This window comes from Pristis pectinata, chromosome 14 (assembly GCF_009764475.1).
Source record: "Pristis pectinata isolate sPriPec2 chromosome 14, sPriPec2.1.pri, whole genome shotgun sequence".
In the NCBI taxonomy this organism is placed as follows: Eukaryota; Metazoa; Chordata; class Chondrichthyes; order Rhinopristiformes; family Pristidae; genus Pristis; species Pristis pectinata.
The window spans coordinates 48,498,303-48,523,279 of NC_067418.1; the positions used below are offsets into that span (position 1 = coordinate 48,498,303).

A 24,977-nucleotide genomic window follows, 5' to 3' on the forward strand; every position below is an offset into this window, starting at 1 on the left:
AACGCTTGTCTGTCTGTCACCCCTCCTCTCCCCTCTCTGTACCCTGCCCCCGGACCCTCACGTCCCCTCCATCCCCTCTTCCACCGCCACCAATGCCCCCTCTCCTCTCCCGCCATCCGCTCTCACCAGGTTGACGAATCTCAGAGTCCTTCCTGCCACCGGTGTCTGGAGCCCGACCGCCAGCAGAGCGCACAGGAGAACCGGGTAAGGCAGCAGCGCGGCCTCAGCGCCCGCCATCCTGCAGCCGGAGCCGGGACCCCGGCAGCGCCCGAATATAAGCCCAGGGGTGCGGAGGTAGAGGCGGGGGAGCGTTAGCATCGGACGGAGACCCACCCCTAGCAACCGAGACGGGTGCCTAGCAACAGCACCGCTCCCAGCGGCCACTGGGCGGGGCGAGGGCTCCAGGCCACGCCCCTGGTTACCGGCCCGGGTGTTGGAACCAGGCCACGCCCCCGGGTGTCGGCCGAACCCGCCCCTAGCAACCAGGCCACGCCCCCGGGTGTCAGCCGAACCCGCCCCTAGCAACCAGGCCACGCCCCTGGTTACCAGGCAGGGCACTGGAACCGGGCCACGCCCCTGGTTACCGGGCCGGGTGTTGGAACCGGGCCACGCCCCTGGTTACCGGGCGGGGCGCTGGAACCGGGCCACGCCCCTGGTTACCGGGCGGGGCGTTGGAAACGGGCCACGCCCCTGGTTACCGGGCGGGGCGTTGGAACCGGGCCACGCCCCTGGTTACCGGGCGGGGCGCTGGAACCGGGCCACGCCACTGGTTACCGGGCGTGGCGTTGGAACCGGGCCACGCCCCTGGTTACCGGGCGGGGCGCTGGAACCCGGCCACGCCCCTGGTTACCGGGCGGGGCGCTGGAACCCGGCCACGCCCCTGGTTACCGGGCGGGGCGCTGGAACCGGGTCACGCCCCTGGTTACCGGGCGGGGCGCTGGAACCGGGCCACGCCCCTGGTTACCGGGCGGGGCGCTGGAACCCGGCCACGCCCCTGGTTACCGGGCGGGGCGCTGGAACCGGGCCACTCCCCTGGTTACCGGGCGGGGCGCTGGAACCGGGCCACGCCCCTGGTTACCGGGCGGGGCGCTGGAACCGGGCCACGCCCCTGGTTACCGGGCGGGGCGCTGGAACCGGGCCACAACAATTTTGCAAGTCGGGAATGTGGCTGCGAACTGAGTTGCCACACGGCAGAAGATGCCTGCAGCAGCCGGCAATTCCATGCTGCCGTCTCCCAAACCCTTGTTCATATATACGGGCTGTACATAAATTGGGTGTTCGTAACAAGATAGGTCGTGAGGTCAGAGTCCATCTCATTGTATAAGGGAACCGTTCAATAGTCTTATCACAGTGGGGTAGAAGCTGTCCTTAAGTCTGGTGGTACGTACCCTCAGGCTCCTGTATCTTCTACCCGATGGAAGAGGAGAGAAGAGAGAATGTCCCGGGTGGGTGGGGTCTTTGATTATGCCGGCTGCTTCACCAAGGCAGCGAGAGGTAAAGACAGAGTCCAAGGAGGGGAGGCTGGTGTCAGTGATACGCTGGGCCGTGTCCACAACTCTCTTCAGTTTCTTGCGGTCCTGGGCTGAGTAGTTGCTGTACCAAGCGGTGATGCATCCAGATAGGATGCTTTCTATGGTGAATCGGTAAAAGTTGGTGAGTGTCAAAGGGGACAAACTGAATTTCTTTAGCCTCCTGAGGAAGTAGAGGCACTGATGAGCTTTCTTGGCCATGGCGTTTACATGTTTTGACCAGGACAGGCTGTTGATGTTCACTCCCAGGAACTCGAAGGTCCCAACCCTCTCTCTCTCGCTTCTCTCTCTCTCTCTCTCGCTTCTCTCTCTCTCTCTCTCTCTCTCGCTTCTCTCTCTCTCTCTCTCTCTCTCGCTTCTCTCTCGCTTCTCTCTCTCTCTCGCTTCTCTCTCTCTCTCGCTTCTCTCTCTGTCACCACCACCACCCCCCACCACCCCCCACCCCAGGTCATTTTAGTTCCTTTGTCCCGGTTCATCTGCTAGTAGTATTGACTTATTATTGTCACTTGTACTGAGATACAGTGAAAAACTTGCCTTGCATACCGATCGTACAGGTCAGTTCATTGCACAGTGCAGTTACATTGGGTTAGTACAGAGTGCATTGATGTAGTGCAGGTAAAAACAATAACAGTAGAGAGTAAAGTGTCACAGCTCCAGAGAAAGTGCAGTACAATAAGGTGCAAGGTCACAACAAGGTCGATCGTGAGGTCAGTCCATCTCATTGTATAAAGGAACCGTTCAATAGTGTTATCACTGTGGGGTAGAAGCTGTCCTTAAGTCTGGTGGTACGTGCCCTCAGGCTCCTGTATCTTCTACCCGATGGGAGAGGAGAGAAGAGAGAAGTCCCGGGTGGGTGGGGTCTTTGATTATGCTGCCTGCTTCACCAAGGCAGCGAGAGTTAAAGACAGAGTCCAAGGAGGGGAGGCTGGTGTCAGTGATGCGCTGGGCTGTGTCCACAACTCTCTGTGGTTTCTTGCGGTCCTGGGCAGAGCAGTTGCCGTACCAAGCCGTGATACATCCAGATAGGATGCTTTCTATGGCGCACTGTAAAAGTTGGTGAGAGTCAAAGGGGACAAACCAAATTTCTTTAGCCTGCTGAGGAAGTAGAGGCGCTGGTGAGTTTTCTTGGCCGTGGCATCTACGTGATTTGTCCAGGACAGGCTGTTGGTGATGTTCACTCCCAGGAACTTGAAGCTCTCAACCCTCTGGACCTCAGCACCATTGATGTAGACAGTTGCGTGTACACCCTTTTCTTGTACTCAATGACCAGCTCTTTTGTTTGTTTTTGACATTGAGGGACATTGTGATGATGTGTTTACCTTTGCTGCTCTTTCTCCATTAATGGCTGGGATTTCTGCCACTCTTGTGTAGGTCAGGACGAGGCAGCACTACGCACTGGGCCAGTATCTACGACGTCGCTACAATGGCTTCCTCAAGTCCTCTTATGACCGGCATGAGGTGAGCAGCTGACTGGAGAAAAGGGCCGCGTGATCTCTGCGGCCTGGAAAAGATAATACCAGGAGCCTAGGTGGAGTTGGGAGCGGTGGTTGCTGTTAATCGGGTGGTATGGGGATAGGAGAGGAGAAATGGGACTGGAAAGAAAGGGGTAGGGCAACGGAGAGAAGCCACGGTCGGGTCCTTGATATGGAGAGGAGAGAGGGAGTGGAGTCACGGTGGTGCAGGGAGAGGACCTGGAGCTCTGGGTTGGGGGAATGCAGGGGTCCAGTGTTAGGAGTTGGGGAGTGTGTAACTGGAGATGAGGGGAGAGAGAATGATTGGAGTTAAGGGAGCAGGGGTGTGGGTAGAGCCACTCGAGCTCTGGTGTGGAAAGTTAACGGGACTGGACGTGGGGCAGCAGGGGATGTGAGGTGAGGCGACTGGAGCCGGGGAGTGAACATCGATCAGCACAGCCGAGAATCAGGCCCTCTGGCCCACAACGTCTGTGCCAACCATGATGCCACATTGAACTAATCCCATCCGCCTCCACATGATCCATATCCCTCCATCCCCTGCCCGTTCATGTGCCTGTCTAAATACCTCTTAAACGTTGCTGTCGTATCTGCTTCCACTACTTCCCTGGCAGCGTGTTCCAGGCACCTGCTATTTTTTTTAAACAAAAACTTGCCTTGTAAATCTTTTTTTAAACTTTCCCCCTCTCACCTTAAAGCTGTGCCCTCCTAATGTTTATCATTTTCACCCTGGGGGCTGGGGGAGGGTGGGGAAGACATGTACCCTATCCATGCCTCATAATTTTATAAACTTCTATCAGCCTCCAGAGAAAACAATCCAACTATTGCTATTGGTTTATGATTGTCACTTGTACCCAGGTACAGTGAAAATCTTGTCTTACAAACTAATCGTACAGGTCAATTCATTACACCGTGCAATTACATTGAGTTAGTACAGAGTGCATTGAGGTAATACAGGTAAAAACAATAACAGTACAGAGTAAAGTGTCACAGCTACAGAGAAAGTGCAGTGCAATAAGGTGCAAGGTCACAACAAGGTAGATCATGAGGTCATAGTCCATCTCATCAATAGTCTTATCACAGTGGGGTAGAAGCTGTCCTTAAGTCTGGTGGTACGTGCCCTCAGGCTCCTGTATCTTCTACCCGATGGAAGAAGATACAGTTTGTCCAGCCTCTCCTCATACTCTCCAGTCCAGGCAACATCCTGGTGAATGTCTTCTGCTCTCTCTCTCCACATCCTTCATGTAATAGGACAATCAGAACTACACACAAATGTGGCCAAACCAAAATTTTATACAGCTGCAACGTCTCCCTGATTTTTATAGTCAACGACAGGATGAATGAAGGCAACTATCCCATATGCCGCCTTTATATCCTATCTACCTGCATTGCCACTTTCAGGCAGCTATGGACTTGGACCCCAAGATCCCTCTGTACATTAATGCTCCTGCCAGTAACTGTGTGCTTTCCTCTTGCATTTGATCTCCCAAAGTGCAACACGTCCAACTTGTCCAGATTAAACTCTCATCTGCCCACATTTCCAACTGGTCTAAGTCCTGCTAAATCCTTTGACAGAGAAACAAAGAACTGTAGGTGCTGAAATCTAGGTCCCACATGGTAGGCTCCTCCAAAAGATGGAGGTGCATGCAATCCATAGAGACTTGGTTGATTTAGATTCAAAGTTGGCTTGGCCATAGAGCAGAGAGGGTAGTGGTGGAGGGACGTTACTCTGACTGGAAGTCTATGACCAGTGGTGTTCTGCAAATATCAGTGCTGGGACACGTGTCCTCACAAGTGCCTTGTACGATCGCACCATGACCTCCCAACTTCTATACTCAATGCCCTGACTGATGAAGGTCTGCATGCCAAAAGCCTTCTTCACCACCCTGTCTACCTGTGACTCCACTTTCAGTAAACCAAGTACTTGTACTTCTAGGTGTCTTCTAGCAAGTTTACAGATGACACAAACATTGGAATTGTGGATAGTGAGAAAGGTTGTCAAAGGATTCAGATCAAAAAAACAGGATGCTGGAGGAACTCAGCGGGCCAGGCAGCATCCGTGGGGAAAAAGTAGGCATCAAAGTTTCGGGTCAGGACCGAAGATAAGAAAAGGGGAAGCCCAATAAATAGGAGGGAAAAGCAGAGCAGTGATAGGTGGACAGAAGAGGGGAGGCGGGGTGGGCGCAGGGTGGTGACAGGTAGATGCAGGTATGGAATAGGCAGGTACGGGGGAGGAGGAGAGAGCAGATCCACTGGGGGATGGGTCAAAGCTAAGGAGGCAGGTGCCAGGGAGGGGAGGGGGGGTTTCTCCTCACTCTGAGGAACAAAAGAGGCCAGGAAAGGGAAGAAAAGAGGAGGCGTGGTGGGGGGAGGGGGTGGTTTTGGTTTACTTAAAGTGGGAGAATTCGATGTTGACGCTGTGAGGCTGTAAGGTCCCGAGACAGATAAATGAGGTGCTGTTCCTCCAGTTTGCATTTGGAATTCTGCCGGCAGTGGAGGAGGCCGAGGACTGACATATCAGTGATAGTGTGGGGCGGGGGGGAGTTGAAGTGACCGGCAATGGGGAGATGCAGATTGTGGTTACAGTCAAAACACAGGTGTTCTATAATGCTCACTGATGCGTCAGTCCTCGGCTGCCTCCACTGCTGGGAGATGTCCAAATGCAAAATTGAGGAACAGCACCTCATTTATCTGTCTTGGGACCTTACAGCCTAACAGCATGAATGTCGAATTCTCCCACTTTAAGTAAACCAAACCCCCCCCCCCCCCCCACCTTGCCTCTATACTTACCTTTCCGAGCCTATCTCTTTGTTTTCTCCTCGCCCTATTCTGTTTTACCTTCCCTCCCCCCATGGGGCACCTGCCTCCATACCTTTGACCCATCCCCTGGTGGATCTGCGCTCCCCTCCTCCCCCGCACCTGCCTATCACTGTTTCTTACCTGCATCTACCTATCACCACCTTGTACCCAAACCACCTGCCCTCTCTTATCCACCTATCTGCTGTTTATCTCACCCCACCCCCCAACCCCCAACCCCTAAATATTGGGCTTCCCTTTTTTCCTATCTTCAGTCCTGAAGGGTGCTGACCCAAAACATTGACCGTCTGCCTTTCTCCATGGATGCTGCCTGGCCTGCTGAGTTCCTCCGGCATCCTGTTATTTTTTGATCTGAATCCTCTGACGACCTCTCTCACTATCCACAATTCCAATGTCTGTGTCGTCTGTAAACTTACGATTCAGCCCACAGGGGTCCCAGCACTGATGCCTGCAGAACTCACTGGTCATAGACTTCTAGTCAGAGTAACGTCCCTCTTTGCTCTATGGCCAAGCTAATTTTGAATCTAATCAACCAAGTCTCCATGGATTGCACGTGCCTCCATCTTCTGAAGCAGCCTACCATTGAGGGACCTTGTCATAAACTTTAGTAAAGTCCTTGTATACCCCATCCACTGCCCTACTCTTATCGATCAATGCTGGATAGTGAGACTGGAAACCCAGTTTCATCCTCCTTGTCTATGTGAAAGAGTTCCCATCTCCCCTGGTCCAGAGTTGGTTATTTAATCACTATATTAAAATTCCTCCAGGGCTTGGCCCCATCCTTTGTAAAAATCCACTATTTGTGCAACTCTCTCGACAGGGTAGACAGGGTGATGAAGGCACTTGGCATGCTTGCCTTCATCGGTCAGGGCACTGAGTACAGGTGTTGGGACATGATGTTCCAATAATATAAGACCTTGGTGAGACCTCACTTGGAGTATTGTGTGCAGTTCTGGTCACCCAGCTTATAGGAAGGATGTCGTAGGAAGGAAAGGGTGCAGAAAAGATTCACAAGGATGATACCAGGACTGGAAGGCTTGAGTCATAAGGAGAGACTGGATAGGCTGGGGCTTTTTTTCCCTGAAGCACAGGAGGCTGAGGGGTGACCTTGCAGAGATGTGTAAAATCATGAGGGATGTAGATAAGGTGAATGGTCAGTCTTATTTCCAAGGCAGGGGACTCTATAACCAGAAGGCACAGGTTTAAGGTGAGGGGAAAGATTTAAAGGGGATCGGAGGGGCAGCCTTTTCGGTACAGAAGGTGGTGGGTATACAGAACGAGCTGCCAGAGGAAGTGGTAGAGGTGGGTACAATTAAGACATTTAAAAGACATTTTGAAAGATGCATGGATAATAAAGGTTCAGAGCTATAGGGGCCAAACACGGGCAAACGGGATCAGCTCAGGTAGGCAACTTGGTCAGCATGGACAAGTGGGCCAAAGGGCCTGTTTCTGTATTACTCTGTGACTGTGACAATACTCAACCTCGGTTCCTTCGAGTGGCCCTTTTTGAGTAGGGGTATACTACCATTCAGCACGATTCCTTTCACCACATTGGCCAATTGCTGGGTATTGAGAGCATGTCTGGTGTATATTTGTGTAATTTTTCTCTCTAGATTTATGTTCGGAGCACAGATATTGACCGGACCCTAATGAGTGCCGAAGTGAACCTTGCTGGTCTGTACCTTCCGCAAGGACGTCAGATCTTCCACCCTGGCTGAAGCTGGCAACCGATTCCTGTGCATACAGTGCCTGTGGAACAGGACAAGGCAAGTGTAATATAAGTGCAGTGTTGAGTGGGGAAAGGTTAATGTTGTATCACTCTGAGGGTACATGATCCATGGGGCAAGTTTGCTCTTGCTATATCCCATGGTGACGCAATGTGTGCGCGCACTGCTCCTTGGGCCAGGATTTTTGATCCTGTATGACTCTGTGGGGTAGTGCGGGTACGTTACCCACTGGAACAGGTTTGTGTGTTCCTTCAATTTTGGTGCAAGTTAAGCCCTTGGCTATTTTCATCTAATGAATATTGGAAGTACGATCTGATGGTGTTTTTTTTCAGCTTCTCAAGTTCCCACTACAGAACTGTACCTGTTATGAGAAACTGCTGGAGGAGACATTCAACAGCAGAGCAGTTCAAGAAAAAATACAGAAAAATAAGGTAAGTGTTGTTGGATTCCACTGTTTTAATTAGTTTTTTTTAACATGTATTGTGTTTAATACACCTCAAGTGGCTGTGGTTTTTTCACTGGTTGGTTTGGCCACAAGTACCTAATTGGATTATTGTTAGCTAAGGAGTATCTCTCATCACGGGTATAAAAGGTGTGTTTTTTTGTTAATCTCTCTTGCTCTTCCTGTTCCCTTTGTCTCGGCTCATCTCCTAGTAGTAAGGCTAGTGCCATGTGCTCCGTTCTTGTTTTAAACTTTTCCAGTAAAACTTTGTGAAGCACCAAGTTGTTTTCAACTCATTCCTGGACACCTGAAAGAACCTGTGGATTTGAAAATAACCAGATCCGACGGTGTCAAGGACCAGTCATTAACATATTGTTATCTGACACATACACGTGTGTGGGATTTGTGTGCAATATTCACAAGATCACAAGACAAAGGAGCAGAAGTAGGCCATTCGGCCCATCGAGTCTGCTCCGCTACCTCACCATTGGCTGAACTATTCTCCCATCTAGCCCCAATTCCCGGCCTTTTCCCCATATCCCTTGATACCTTGACTAATTAGATACCTATCAATCTCCTCCTTAAACATCCCCAATGATCGGGCCTCCATAGCTGTACGTGGCAACGAATTCCCTAAATCCAATCCAGGACCCTCTGGCTAAAGAAACCTCTCCTCATTTCTGTTCTAAACGGGTACCCTCTAATTCTAAGACTGTGCCCTCTTGTCCTGGACTCACCCACCAAGTAAAACAACTTGGCCACATCTACTCTGTCCAGTCCTTTCAACCATAGAACAGTACAGCACAATACAGGCCCTTCGGCCCACCATGTTGTGCCAACCTTCAAACCACTCCTAAGACTATCTAACCCCTTCCTCCCACATATCCCTCTATCTTAAATTCCACCATATGCTTATCTAACAATCTCTTGAACTTGACCAACGCATCGGCCTCGACCACCACCCCAGGCAGCGCATTTCATGCCCCAACCACTCTGGGTGTAAAACCTCCCTCTCATGTCTCCCTTGAACTACCCACCCCCCCCCCCACCCCATTACCTTCAAGCCATGCCCTCTTGTATTGAGCATTGGTGCCCTGGGAAAGAGGCACTGGCTGTCCACTCTATCTATTCCTCTTAATATTTTGTATACCCTATCGTCTCCCCTCATCATCCTCCTCTCCAATGAGTAAAGCCCTAACTTTCCCCGCATAATCCATCCGTTCTAATCCAGGCAGCATCCCGGTAAATCTCTGCACCTTTTCCAACGCCTCCACATCCTTGCTATAATGAGGCGACCAGAACTGGACACAGTACTCTAAGTGTGGTCTAACCAGTGTTTCGTAAAGCTGCATCATTACTTTGCGGCTCTTAAACTCGATCCCACGACTTATGAAAGCTAACGTCCCATAAGCTTTCTTAACTGCCCTATCCACCTGTGTGTCACATTCGAAATGTTTCTATGAGGTCCCCTCTCATTCTTCTGTACTCCAATGAATACAGTCCAAGAGCCGACAAACGCTCCTCGTATGTAAGCCCTTGCATCCCGAGAATCATCCTCGTAAATCTTCTCTGAACCCTCTCAAATATCAGTACATCCTTCCAAAGATAAGGGGCCCAAAACTGCACACAGTATTCCAAATGAGGTCTCACTAGTGCCCCATAGAGCCTCATCAACACATCCTTACTTTTATAAATTATACCTCTCAAAATGAATGCCAACGTAAGCATCCATTTTTCTTACCGTTCATCCAACCTGGTGGTTAATCTTTAGGGTATCCTGCACGAGGACCCCCAAGTCCCTTTGCACTTCTGTATTTTGAATTTTCTCTCCATCTAGATAATAATCTGCCCATTTATTTCTTCTTCCAAAGTGTACAACAGCACATTTCTCAACATTGAATCTCATCTGCTATTTCTTTGCCCATACTCCTAAACTGTCTCTCTGCAACCTTTGTGTTTCTTCAGTACTTCCTACTCCTCCCCCTATCTTGGTGTCATCTGCAAACTTAACCACAAAACCATTTATTCCATAATCCAAATCATTGATATGCAGCATAAAAAGAAGCGGCCCCAACACCGACCCTTGCGGAACACCACTGGTAACCGGCAGCCAACCAGAACAGGATCCTTTTATTCCCACCCTTTGCTTTCTGCCTATCAGCCAATGCTCCACCCATTCTAATATCCTTCCTGGAATTCCATGGGCTCTCATCTTATTAAGCAGCCCCTTGTGCTGCACCTTGTCGAAGGCCTTTTGAAAATCTAAATACATGACATCTACAGCCTCTCCCTTATCCATCCTACTTGAGATTTCCTCAAAAAAACTCCAATAGGTCGGTCAGGCAGGATCTTCCCATCATCAAACCGTGCTGGCTTGGACCTATCTTGTCCTGCACCTCTAGGTATTCCATAACTTCGTCCCTGAGGATCGACTCCAATAACTTTCCAACCACCCATGTCAGACTAATAGGTCTGTAATTTCCCTTATGCTGCCTCCCACCTTTCTTATACAGCGGAACTACATTTCCGACCTTCCAGAACCATGCCAGAGTCTAGTGATGCCTGGAAAGTTATCTCCAATGCCTCCACAATCTCTAAAGCCACCTCCGTTAGAACCCGAGGGTGCTCTTCATCTGGTCCGGGAGATCTATCTGTCCTTAGTCCATTTAGCTTCCTGAGCAACTTCTCTCTGGTAATCTTGACAACTCAGTTCTATCCCCTGAGGCCCCTGACTATCAGGTATATTGCTGATGTCTTCCACAATGAAGACTGATGCAAAATACTCATTTAATCTTGCAGCTTAATTAAATAGTTTGCGCTTACACAATGCACTTCACGCCCTTTGTACCTAAGATCCAATTAAGTATTTTTGAAATAAAGTGGGTATTGTAGTAGGAGTTCAGTCACCCTCTGTGCCTGTGGAAACTCAAGTTCCTTGCTCACTGGTTTACTCAAGCACATGCAAGGAATCCAGTCAGAGCTGCAGGATGACTTAAAAAACCACAATGTGGTGATTTATTGTACCCTGAACATAATTAAATGTGAACCATATCATCCAGTTCTAAGGTTACACATCGTAGATGAATATTTTCTTGACTAATGTGCAGTCGTTTTTTTAATCACTTATTGACCAACTGAAGATTGGTGTCAAGTCCTAATTTGCTCTGCTGACCACGTGTTGTTAAACTATCACCTCTCCCTGCATTCCTGCAGGGGTTAATTGTTTAGGAACAAAATCTTGTTCTTTTTACCTTGTGTATGTCCTGTAACAATCCCTGCCTACCTGGGGCCAACAGGTCAATTCAGCCTCTCTTATAAACCTCCATCTGTATGACACTTCAAAGACAGCTATAATCCGATGGTGTTATGTTGAAGAGAGCTTTGCAGTGGACTGTTTATTTGTTATTGTTTCACTGCCAAAGTGTTTTCCTTGTTTTATAGGACAGGGACATTTTCTTTATTACGTATTTTACCAGTTGCGTCAGCATCCTGAGTGCCATAAAATATGTTCTCAAAATACTCCCCAACTCTTAAGGCACCGTGGAGAGGGAAACAGAGTTTGTTTCATGGATGATCTTTCACCAGAACTAGGAAAAGTAAGAGAGGGTAGAGAGTTGCAGTGAAGGGGAGGAGAGGTAAAGAGCTGGAGAGGGAAGTTCAGTGACGGGGTAGCGGGCAGGAAAGATTGAATGCTGTAAGTAGTGGTGGAGCCATCTGCAGGAGGATAGTAAGAACGAGTGAACAATCAATAGTGAGTATGGGGAATGTGTAACAAAGTCTAGCTGTAGGACATAACACAGCCAATTACACTCTGTAATTCCAACCCAATTCAAAATCCAAACCCCAAGCAACAACAATAGTAAATTGGCAGGCAATCTGGTTTTGGTGATGTTGGTCAAAGGGCTAATATTCCCCATGACACCAGGGAGAACTTTGCTACTTGCAGCTGAATGATGCCATGGAGCCTTTCTTGTGTGCACATGTGAGGTACTAGTAGTCTCTGTTTAATGACTGCACCAGAACTGTAGTGCTCCCTCAGTGGTCGACGATTATGTTCAAATTTTAGGTCTGGGACTTAAGTACATAATTTCTTGATTTTGAGGAAGAGTCTTGGCATTGGGCCTCAAGTGATACTTGAGGTCTGCTTGCCCCTTGGATTGATTGATATGCCAGATATATGAAATACTCCACCTCCTCTCCTCAGTTGCTAGCCTCAGTGGAGAATGTTTTGTGTTTTCTGGAGCTGAGGGGAAGCAGTTCCATATGGTATTGACATTTCTGTGGACAGTGATTCAGCATGGCTCCTTTTGCTGTGTCACCTCTTCTGTCGGATTGTTTTCACTTGTCACTGAAGGTAGATGAATAAATGAACATGACAACAGATAGTATTTCACCTTCCTTGTTGTATTACATGCCTGTATCGGATTCTCCACCTTCAGTAGGCTGCTGTGTGAGACTGATACAAATTTTGGCACACAAAGAGTCTAACTTTTAAAGAATGCACTTTTTATAGTAATCTTCACTGTAAGAGACACATTAAAGTACATCTTTGACTACATCGCAGTGTTTTTCCTCATGTGAGGACTCACTCTGTTCATTTTGACTTTTAAGCCTCGTTCTCACTCTCCCTGTGTGTATCTTCATCTTTTATATATTTGTCTTCATTTGTCTCTGGATTCCTCCTCTGACAGATTTTCAAACTCTCACCAACTCTCACCTAAAAGAAGCCGTTCAGGTGCCTGTTTGCAGAAGACAATTTGATTTGAATGGCTTGGCCTCGAGCACCCAACTACTTTTGTTTTGCAGTTGATCATGTGACCATAGAATGCTTCGGAATAGAAGGCCATTTTATCATAGTTATACAGCACGGAAACAGGCCCTTCAGCCCTACTCGTCAATGCTGACCAGGATGCCTATCTGAGCTAGTCCTATTTGCCTGTGTTTCGTCCATATCCCTCTAAACCTTTACCATTAGTGTACCTGTCTGAATGTCTTTTAAACATTGTAATTGTGCCTGCCTCTACAGCTTCCTCTGGCAGCTCGTTCCACATACTGACCACTCTCTGTGTGAGAATTGAACCTAATATTCCAGCTGAGCCCAACTGGTGTTTTATAAAAGTCCAGCAGAATTTTCTTGTTTTGTCTCCAATTCCAACTACATCAATTGAATTGATGTAGCATATGTAACATGGCAAAACGTCCCAGGATTATTACAAGTTATTGCAAGTGTGATGATCGATTAAAACCATTTGCTACCGAGCCAAAGCAGACATCGAGATAAACCTCAAAAAAGCTTGGTCAGAGGTGGGTTAAAGGTGGAATTAAGTTCAAGTTTATTGTCATAGACGTGTACACTGGGTATAGATAACATGAAGATTAGCAATTTGCAGCAGCAGTACAGTACATTACAAACAAGTTAACATTTAACATTGTACGTAATGTCAAAATAAACATGATGATATTAGTGCAAGTTGAGAGAGAGCAAAAGAAACATAGTCCGAGGTAGTGTTAGGGTTTTTCAGGTCGGTTCAAGAACCCGATGTCAGTGGGGGAAAAAGCTGTCGTTGAACCTTAAGCTGTGGGTCTTCAGGCTCCTGTACCTCCTGCCTGATGGCAGCATGGAGAAGAAGGCACGGCCCGGGTGGTGGGGGTCCCCGATGATGGATGTCCCCTTCCTGAGACATTGCCTCTTGTAGATGTCCTCGATGGATGGCATGCAAAACACAGTCTTTCACTATACCTCGGTACGTGTGACAATAATAAGCCAATTTATCGATGGTGGGGAAAGGTGCTGTCTGGGACTGTTTGGGTCCACTGCTCTGTGCAGCCTCTTGTGTTCCTGTGCATTCCATACCAGACCGTGATACGACCAGTCAGAACACTTTCCACTATACATCTGTAAAAGTTTGTCAGTCTTTGATGACATGCAGAATCCTCAAACTTCTAAGAAAGTAGAGACATTGGCACGCCACCTTCATGCTTGCATTTATGTGCTGGGCACATAGGTCCTTCGAGATGTTGACACCCATTAACTTGAAACTGCTCTCCCTTTCCACTGCAGACCCTTCAATGAGAACTGGTGCGTGTTCAGCTGACTTTCCCTTCCTGAAGTCCACAATCAGTTCATGGTTTTGCTGATGATGAGCGCAAGGTTGTTGTTGCACCACTCAACCAGCTGACCTACCTCACTCCTGTACACCACCCTGTCACCATCCATGATTCTGCCAACAACAGTGGTGTCTTTGGCGAGTTTGTGGACGGAATTAAGTGGAGTAACAAGGCAAAGGTTTAGGAAAAGATCTGTATTTTTTTTCCTGTTACTTTGTCCTATGCCTTCTGAAAGTCTGGCTTGCCTTTATCTATTCTGTTGGTTACTTAAAATATAATCCTCAAACATGATTTTAATATCGACTGTTCAACCCTATTATTATCTCGGCTAATAACCACTACGTCTCTTTTAAATTTTTTATTTGCATCTCCTCTATCTTTTTCCTGTCACTCATGTGTCCCAGTGTCTCAAGTCACTCTATCAAATCTGGCATGTTAGTGTTCCCCTGAATCACTTTAGGATGTAACTATGTAATTCTTTACGATGCCAAAAATGAGGCATTGCTGCAAATGCTGGAAATAGGTAATAAAAACAGAAAATGCTGGTCAGGCAGCATCTGTGGAGAAAGAAAATGTTAACTTTTCACAACGATGGCCTTTCATCAGATCTGGTGTTCTGATTGTTTCCAGCATCTTCTATTCTTTTATAAATGCAAATAAATGTGCTGTATCAATTGCCTCTTTGAAAGTCCATATATGTAAAAAAAAGTACACTGCCAGAAAATCAAAACCTGTAGATACTGGAACTCTGAAACAAAAACATAAAATGCTAGAAACACTCAGCAAGTCGGGCAGCATCTGTGGAAGAATGTTCTGACGAAAGATCCCAGACCCAAAATGTTTCTCCTTCAATAATTACACTGCCCCCACCAAAAAATCTGAAAACAAAAGCTGGTGAAACATCGCCCTAACAACCATGCTGGCTTTCATTTATTACTGCACTTTTCTGTGCACCAACTGATTTTGGTCCCAATTACAGTCTGTGTGTTTTGCCACCACCAGCATGGTTGCTGGTTTCAAGCTTTGTGATTATTGCAGTAGAAACTACACTAAACATAGTTTCTGAGAGTGAAACAGGTCCATTTTGTTCAGTGGAAAGGCTGATGTCAGATGGCTCCATTCTGCTGCTGCTCTTGGGCAGTAATTTGCAAGATAATTTGTACCTTTACAACGCAAGTTCCCTCCTATCAGCTGACCGAGGGTTCAGTGGGCAACAAGGAATAAAAACCTGGCCGGTGACACCCATAATCATGCAAAGGAATAAGTAAGAGTGAGTAAATGCACCAGGAAATCAAAGACAGTTTTTTGTCTTATTTACCAAGAATTGCTTAAAATAACTGTCAGAGGTAACTGCACCACTTCAATCTCACCAGTGAATAAATCATAGGTACTTGCATGAAAATAGCACTAGTAACAAGAAGAATAACAAACTGCTCGATCTTAATGAAAAAGAGCAATGAATGTGCCCAGTACTTTAGCAAAACTGGCAATATACATCCAATCCCTCTTGCATGGTTGATCCAGGTTGCTTGCTGGTCCTTTGACCAAATCGGCATCCTTCCCACGACTGCAATAAAAAGGAAGCCCAGAAAGTGTCACAAGTTTGCCTCCCTTACACAATCCTTCCAACAGTCCAACAGATCCACCTATATTTCAGTTGATACCAGTCCTGAATCAGTACATGACAGCATGCAAGCCACAATCTGGACCAACTGTTTCACGACAGGTCTAATCCCAATGCAGCCAAGCGTCGTGCAAGGCTGTCTCATCATCCCAACACTTTCCTCAATCTTCCTCACTGTAATACCTCACCTCCAACATGCTTCCTGATGGAGCTGAGCTCATCTACACTGCAGCCCAAGTTATTGAGGTGTGATGCACAGATGATACTTGTACAGGTGCACATTCAGGGACCGAGCTCCAAGTTGTCATCAATTCACTTACTGAAGCATACTTGAGAATGGAGCATTTAAGGAAAAGTGTTTGAAGATTAAGAACTCAAATCTGGCACTAAGCTTGTGATCCTTCCCTCTATATGCTTCTGAGGAGTATCTACTGAAGGCACCTCAAAGCATTGGGCAGATGTCACCAATGCTGTTTCTGTAAAATTCCCCAATCCATTGACATAGACTCGCTCATCCTGCCAATGTCTTCTCCCAGACCAAAATCCCTAGCACAGGTTAGGAGCTGTGGGCCTGCTATGTTGGCGCCGGAAGAGTGGCGACACTTGCGGGCTACCCCCTGGCTCATTCTTAGCAATGCAAAAAGACATATTTCACTGTGTGTTTCGATGTACATGTGACTAATTAATATCTTATCTAATTATTGGTATTGGTTTATTATTGTCACTTGTACCGAGATACACGAGAAAAACTTGCCTTGCGTACCGTTCGTACAAATCAATTCATTACACAGTGCATTGAGGTAGTACAGGCTAGTTCCATTGGGCAGTCCTGTCACTCGCACACCCAAAGTCAGATTCCCGGAACAGGCAACTTCAAGCTTTGAGGAAACGATTCAAAGATGTTCCCAACTTGTGGGAACCTTGGACCCATGATCACTCAGAAAGGACAAGGAGCACTGAGAGCCTTGAATCTATTTGTCAAGTGTACACAGTGGCCCAAGGAGGAGACAGTGGCAGAAGGAACACATCACCTCCCAAACTACTTGTCCAGTACTACCTGCCCTACGTGTGGGAGAGCACGTGGACCTCATCTAGATGTCACTAGTCGCCTTGAAACTCGCATTATGAGTGGAAACCAGTCATCTCGACCCAGAGGGAAAGCCTCGTGTGAAGGATCAACGAAGTTATCTTAAGTTTCAGACTTACTGATATTCCATTTATTAGACGAATGGGTAATTGTTTATCAGAGGTCTTGGTATTAGTATATCCTAAAAACCAGGACACTGACCAAGACTGGGTGTGATCACAGCTACTGCTTCACCGGGTGGAAATCCCACCTGTAGCACAGCCGCAGGGTCAGGCTGCTCAGAGATCTGGTTTCAGCGGAACTGCAGCCGATCTTTTATCACGGTGAGACTAAATTTTGATATTAGGTCAAATCTCACAAGTGCATGCACAAGACCAATGTTGCACAAAGCTAATAGATTTTCAAGCCCCTACAAGAGGTTCTGCTTCAGAAGTTATAATGAATTTGAAATGCTGATTTAGATATAACCACAGGTGGAAAGTGCGGTTTATTACCTGATCCCAACTGTGAGTGTAAACCCCTCCAGTGTACCTTATTTTAATTGTCTCCCCCACCCCTGCCCTGTAATTATTCACTTCCCTGTGAATATTTATCACAAAGCATCAAAAGTTTCTTCAGCCTTCAAACATAAATCCAAACTTTGTCTCCTTACACTTCACTGCCTCAAAAGCCTTCTGACCAGTGTCATAATGGAAGCAATGAGGTTCCTTTCTCCACGGTGGGTCTCGGTGCCTTGAGTTAAAATGCCAACTTACTGTCCTGGGTCACGTTAACAATCTGCTGTTTTCAAGTAACTGTGCCGTGTCCGAAACCCGTGCAGATGCACCGTGCATTTCTGCACACTACTTCCCTCGCACATGACCAGTGATGTTCAAGTTGAAGTTCAAGTTACTTTATTGTCATTCATCCATGTTATAAAAACACATGGCAGAACGAAATGTCATTTCCCCCAGAATCTCACAACAGAGGACATACATAGAACAGAAGGCATCCAATAGACACAACAAAAAACAAAAAATCAAATAAAAATATTGCAAAAAACAGTATGTACCAAATACAAATTTAGTGCAGGTTTAGTGCAAAACCGACTTGGACAAGAGAAATACAAGCTCAGTGTGTTGTACTCATTGTATAAACATGTTCAGCAGCAGCCAAAGTTCTTATACGCTGTTGTGCAAGCAAGAGCTTTTGACGCAGCATTTGTCTACCAGGGTATTCAGGAGCCTGACAGCCTGGGGAGAAAAACTGTCGAGCAATCTAGTAGTTCTGGCCCGGATGCTCCGGTACCGCTTGCCAGACGGCAGTGGGACAAATAGGTCGTGGGAGGGATGAGAAGGGTCGTCTATAATTCTATAAACCTTAGGTGTGCGTCGTGTATTGTAAATATCTGAGACGGAGGGAAGAGCTACTCCAATGGTCTTTCTCGCCGTACTCGCAATTCTCTGCAAAGACTTACGGTCAGAGATGTTACAGTTACTGTACCAGGCAGAGATGCAGCTAGTCAGGACACTCTCAATGGTACCCCTGTAGAATGCAGTGAGGGTGGGAGAGGGCAGGTTTGCTCTTTTCGGCCGCCATAAAAAGTGGAGACGCTGCTGGTCCTTCCTGGTGAGGGAAGAGATGTTAGTTGACCAGGACAGGTCGTCTGCTATATGTATTGCCAAGAACTTATAACAGCTGACTCTGTGTACAATGATGCCATTGATGCACAGGGGTGAGTGGTCAGCTTGAGCCTTTCTAAAAATCCACAATCACCTCTCTTGTCTTGTCCACGTTCAAGGAGAGATTGTTGACTGAACACCAATCCGCCAGCCTCGCTACCTCCTCTCTGTAGCTGTCTCATCATTCCGTCTGATGAGGCCCACCACTGTTGTATCATCAGCAAACTCGATGATACGGTTGGAGCTTGAGCTGGCAGAACAGTCGTGGGTCGGCAGTGTGAACAGCAGTGGACTGAGCACGCAGCCCTGGGGGGCTCCAGTGCTCAGCCTGGTGATTTTTGAGATGGTATCTCCAATACGAACTGACTGCGGCCTTTCAGAGAGGAAGTCCAGAATCCAACTGCAGGCGGAGGTGCTAAGGCCCAGTAGGTGTAACTTCCTTATGAGGCTCTGTGCGATGATAGTATTAAAGGCGGAGCTGAAGTCTGTAAAGAGCTTTCTAACATAAGTTTGTGCACATGCTACTATTTTAGTGTGAGGCCACACCTATCGCCCAGCACAAGCCACCTTGTGGCTTTGAAGTATCCTTGCTTAAAGATCAGAGAGCGTGGAAAGGTTTCCTTATCGCATCTTCTTCATCTGTACGTGTCAGTAGTGGATGGGATATCAAATGCTGTTCTCTGACAATAAAACTGTTCGTAGGCAAAGAATTGGAATTGGTTTATCATTGTCACTTGTACTGAGATATAGTGAAAAACTTGTCTTGCATACCGTTCGTACAAATCAATTCATTACACAGTGCATTGAGGTAGTGCAGGGTAAAACAATAGAGAATGCAGAATAAAGTGTAACAGCTACAGAGCAAGTGCAGTGCAGGTAGACAATAAGGTGCAAGGTCCAACAAGGTAGATTGTGAGGTCAAGAGTCCATCTTATCGTACTAGGGAACCACTCAATAGTCTTAGAACAGTGGGATAGAAGCTGTCCTTGAGCCTGGTGGTATGTGCTCTCAGGCTTTTGTATCTTCTGCCTGATGGGGGTGGGGGGAGATGCAGCATTCCCAAGGCAAAGTTGACAAATATCTTTGATTAGTTACACGTTCCTGATGTTCTTCACTGTGTGCCCCAGAGATCTTCCAATCTGCCAGATGCTGATCCTCTTCTGATTTTCTGGTCTTTGGAAACATCTCAATTACACTGTAAATACTTTTCATTTCCGGAGCTTCTGGAGAATCAGCACTGTATTCTCATAGCCCAGATAATAAGCAAACCTCTTTCCAATCAGTGTATAAAGGTTTGCTGGCAGTCTGTTTCCTCAGCCTCTCTGCAAATTGCTTTGGCAAGTCTGTACACACACCACCCTCCCCAGCCTCCTCCTCATAACCTCATCCCAGTAAATGAGCCAAGACAACTGGTATTACTTCAAAAAGCAGGGGAGTGTGTCTAAAGTTTTTGAATCATTGTTTCTACCTCAACCCACGTTACTGAACCAGATTGCCATGATTGTATTGCTGTTTGTGGGAGGTTGCTCTGCACAAAACAACCGTCATGTTACTCGCATTGTAGAGTCATAGAATTATGCAGCACGGAAACAGACCCTTCGCGCCCATCTCATTCATACCGACCGAGTTGTCTATCTGAGCTAGTCCCATTTGGTCCACACCCCTCTAAACCTTTCCTATCCATGTGCCTGTCCAAATGTCCTTTAAAGTTTGTAATTGTACCCACCTCTACCACTTCCTCTGGCAGCTTGTTCCTTATATCTATCACTCTCTGTGTGTGGGGGGGGGAAAGTTGCCCCTCCAGATCCCTTTTAAATCTTCCCCCCATCACCTTAAACCTACGCCCTCTACTTTTAGATTCCCCTACCCTAGGAAAAGGACGGTGACAATTCACCTTATCGCTGCCCCTCATGGTTTTATACACCTCTATAAGGTCACCCGTCAGCCTCCTACACTCCAGGGAAAAAAATCCCAGCGTATCCACGATTCTCTTATAGCTCTTGCCCTCCAGCTCCAGCAACATCCTTGCGATTCTTTTCTGCGCCATTGTAGCTCAACGACACCCTTGCTGTTGTCAAAGTGATGCTACTTCAAATCCTGAGATTTGAACTATCTGCTTAAATGGTTTCAGCACCTTGCATTTAAGTGCTGAGGACATCTTCAAGAGGCGATGCCTCAAGAAGGCAGCATCCATCATGAAGGACCCTCGTCTTGCAGGACATGCCCTCTTATTTAAGATATCTTTATTGGTCATATGTACATCGAAACACACAGTGAAATGCATCTTTTGCGTTGAGTGTTCTGGGGGCAGCCCGCCAGTGTCGCCACACTTCCGGCGCCAATGTAGCACGCCCACAACTTCCTAACCCGTACGTTTTTGGAATGTGGGAAGAAACTGGAGAACCCAGAGGAAACCCTTGCAGACATGGGGAGAACATACAAGTTCCTTACAGAAAGCAGCGGGAATTGAACCAGGGTCGCTGGCGCTGTAATAGCGTTATGCTAACCGCTACACTACTGTGCCACTTCTGGTTACTACCATCAGAGAGGAGGTATAGGAGCCTGAAGAACCATACTCAATGATTCAGAAACAGCTCCCCCATCAGATTTCTGTACGGCCCATGAACACTACCTCATTATTCCTTTCTCTTTGCACTATTTATTTATTTTTGTAATTTATAGTGATTTTACGTCTTTCAACCGTACTGCTGCCGCAAAACAACAAATTTCACGTCATCCAGGCCAGTGATAATAAATCTGATTGTGACGTCTTTGGCTAAGGGCTTTGCTGATCCCTGCATAGACAATGCTAATCCCTATAAAAGAAGCAACTGCTAAAGGATCCTATCATGCATGCATGAATGGCTCCTGAGTTTTCCTTCCAGAGCAGCTCACCTCTGTGCAGATGGGCTTCCTGACATTGGTCCTGTATTTGCTTCTTGGCATTTCGTATCTATCTTCAAGTCCAGGCCTAACCACGAACAAGCTCTGCAGGGAAGGCCTGTGATTGATGGCCACAGCTGTTACATCCCCGTTACCGCAGTGCAAGCTCAGTGCATGTGCCTGCATAAGTTATTATTCTGCAGGTTGCCTGTCCTTTTTTGTATAATTTTGTTTGTCGTTCATATGCACCTATTTAGTTTGGCTTTAATTCACAAGTTGTTAACAGTGTGAGCAAGTATATTTCAATTGGGGATTGGAGGCCAAATAATGAGGGAAGGTATTTCAAGGAAAGCAAGCACCCTTCACAAAATTTGACTATTTATGATTCTTGACTATAGACTGGCCTTGATTATCTGTTCTGGTTCCCTATAGTTTGCTGTAGAGTGTTTCCTATTGACTAGCCCATTTGGTCTCCTGTTCACTACTGACTAACCTGGTAACTAATTCCTTCTTGATCGACCTGGGCTGATCCTTAATTCCCATTGGAATACTTCCAAGGAAGCGTTAGCACTGTTCAGAGGACGTTGAGCCTGGATCAGTGCGTTCATTAGATGTGTGGATCAGCTTACTGACGGGTAAGCTAACTGTTATCCTCTCTGTGATCTCCCTCTTGTGGAGAGAGTTGTGATGTTGATCCTCTTGGGAATGTTTCCCTCCAAAGAAGCAGAAGGTAATGGTGACCTCTCTGAGGACCTCTATCTACCCTTTTAACAATGAGCTGAAACATTTTCTGACATTTCATCACTTACCCCCATCTAGAATTTTCTGAACATGATCTCTGATGAGACCAAGATGAAGGTGACGATACAAAATGAATGGAAGGTTTATGACACCCTATTTTGTGAGGTGCGTATTGTGTCTGTGTACACGGGGCCTCTCGCTGTTCTTTGTCTCACCGATCCATGATGGGAAGCTGCATTTGCAAATCTGCTTACATTGAGTAAATGAAGCCTGGCCCTTTACAACAGTATCACAGACACGTTACGAGAAGCTGCCAGCAGAACTTTGCCCAGTTTGTTTACCCAAGGACACGCTCCAGATTTTGCTATTTGCGGTGACCTTGAGCAGCCTTAACCAGTCCGCGTCCCGCTGATCAGCTCACCTAACACCACACCTTCGCCCACTGCTTGTAAAAGAAAATTCTGAGCAAAAGCTCACGCAGTACAGCAGACTGAGTGAAATTATGTCAGCCACGCAGCATAGTAGGGGGTTACACATCCTGCATCCAATTCCCCATCTTTCTCAACGCCCCCTAAGCCCTTTCCTCTCTCACAGTTGTTTCCCTCCTTTCACTGTTGATTCCCTTCAACCTCTCATCTGTTCTTTTTGCTTTGGTAGCTTTTAAAATAATAGGTTGCTATTAGTTCACAAATCATTCACCATCAAAAGCTGATCTAATTGATTGGCAGGATGTGTTTGAACGCTCATACACTGCACTTGCTCTTGTTAACTTGCATTTTAATCCTACCTTGGCAGAAAACTCACAATTTCTCCCTGCCTTCCTGGGCAACACACGAGGTGATCACTCGTCTGAGCCAACTGAATGACTTTGGCATGGAAATGCTCTTCCGACTTCACAAAACTCAAGAGAAGTCGCGGCTGCAAGGGGGTGAGTGAGAGTGAGTGTTGGGGGGTGTCGGGCGAGGTGGAAGGGGGGCAGTTGATGCAGTTCCAAAAATGGAGATTCCCCACAATGACTGAGTCCCCATTTCTGGAATCAAGGTATCAAGTTACTTTATTGTCATTCACCCATATGCTAGAAAAACACATGGAGGAACGAAATGTCGTTTCCCCCAGACTCTCACAACAGAGGACATACATAGAACAGAGGACATACAATAAACACAGACAAAAAATTGCAAGTACAAATAGTGCAAAAAACGGTATATACAGAATACAAATTTAGTGCAGGGTTAGTGTAAAACCGAGTTGGACGAAGAAAATCCAGAACTCAGTGTGTTGCACTAATTGTATAAACATGCTCAGCAGCAGCAAAGTTCCTATACGCCGTTATGCAAACCAGGGCTTTTGACACGGCATTTGTCTGAAACTATCTCCAGGGAATGTGCCTGGCATCTTGTCAAGCCAGTCAAAGTGGCACTTGTGTCAATGCCCCTCTGAAAACAGTGGTGCGGGAGATGTGAAAGTGCTCAGAAGAGCAGTGTCTTCTGACTTCCTTGCCTAACGATCGGGAAGCTATCAGCTTTCGTAACTGATCCCCTCAATCTCCCACCCTGGTTAAATTGCTCGTTAAACCCTCCCAGATCGCAAAGTGGTGCTGCATTAAGTTTCTTAATTTACAACAGAAGACCGTGGGACTGAGTTGTGAGTTGGTGCTGAATTTAAAAAGAGAATGCGTTGCCATGGGTACGAGAGAGGAAAGCCAGAGGCTGCAGGGATTGGATTTGCTGAGGTGTTGGAGGAAGCTTTTATGGAGCACAACTCACTCCACTAAGTATTGGGCCAAACGGCATGTTGGCAATATTATTTGTGAATAATAATGAGTTGTGGACACAGCCCAGCACATCAGGGAAACCAGCCTCCCCTCCATGGGCTCTGATTATGTTGGCTGTTTCACCAAGGCAGCGAGAGGTATAGACAAAGACCCAGCCACCTGGGACATTCTCTCTTCTCCCCTCTCCCATCAGGCAGAAGATACAGGAGCCTGAGGGCACCGACCACCAGGCTCAAGGACAGCTTCTATCCCACAGTGATAAGACTATTGAACGGTTCCCTTATACAATAAGATGGACTCTTGACCTAACAATCTACCTTGTTATGACCTTGCACCTTATTGCCTGCCTGCACTGCACTTCCTCTGTAGCTGTGACACTTTACTCTGTATTCTGTTATTGTCTTTACCCTGTACTACCTCAACGCACTGTGTAATGTATTGATCTGTACGAACGGTATGCAAGACAAGTTTTTCACTGTACCTCAGTACAAGTGACAATAATAAACCGATACCAATCATGTGGATATGCTCCCCACATTGGGGTGGGATTTGTGATGTTTGTAGCTGTGCCAGATCACTGCAGAGTCGTGCTCTCTACTTGTCCTGTTAGTTGCACATGATCAAAGGTACCTGGTTTTGATCTGTGGATTCTGGCCCTGGTGTTGGTGTCCGACGATGGACACGTTTACATGAGTGGAATAGTCTCTGCTGGTGAGGATCTGGTCTGGACCTCATTACACAGCAATTGGGTTGCTTTGGGGGGGATAACCATGGAGTGCAAAGAGGTCTCTTGGCAAACAATGTGTGTGTATGCTGCAAGGAATGTTGGTTTGGGTGGAGTTGGAGACACAGTGGAAGGCATTATCTGAAGTCGCAATCAAAGGGGTGAAAGAGCAGAGCCCAGGGATACAGAAATGGAACAGAAATCCAAGGGCTAACAACAGATGGTGATTTGGGAGAAAACGAAAGAGTTGCCTCCAAAGGAAACGATGGTGACACAAGAAGTTCTACACGTGCTGGAATCGGGAGCAATACACAAAAAGTGCTGGAGGATCTCAGCAGGTCAGGCAGCACCCGTGGATGGAAATACACAGTGGATGTTTCGGGCCGAGACC

At 47.0% G+C, this 24,977-nt stretch overlaps 2 protein-coding genes across 11 annotated transcripts in view; one reads left to right on the forward strand and one right to left on the reverse strand.

Annotated features, from left to right (window-relative positions):
• Positions 1–24,977, forward strand: part of LOC127577687 (lysosomal acid phosphatase-like) — a 281,423-nt gene that overhangs the window by 130,516 nt on the left and 125,930 nt on the right. The window lies entirely within an intron of this gene.
• Positions 1–24,977, reverse strand: part of LOC127577686 (lysosomal acid phosphatase-like) — a 265,300-nt gene that overhangs the window by 41,603 nt on the left and 198,720 nt on the right. The window contains exon 1 of one of the 2 annotated variants that reach the window (XM_052029108.1): positions 127–357. The exons of the other annotated variant lie outside the window; for it this stretch is intronic. Coding sequence (XP_051885068.1) covers positions 127–318 — 192 coding nt within the window. The 5' untranslated portion in view covers positions 319–357. Of the gene's footprint in view, positions 1–126; positions 358–24,977 lie in introns of those variants that run through there. 2 annotated transcript variants of the gene reach the window in all.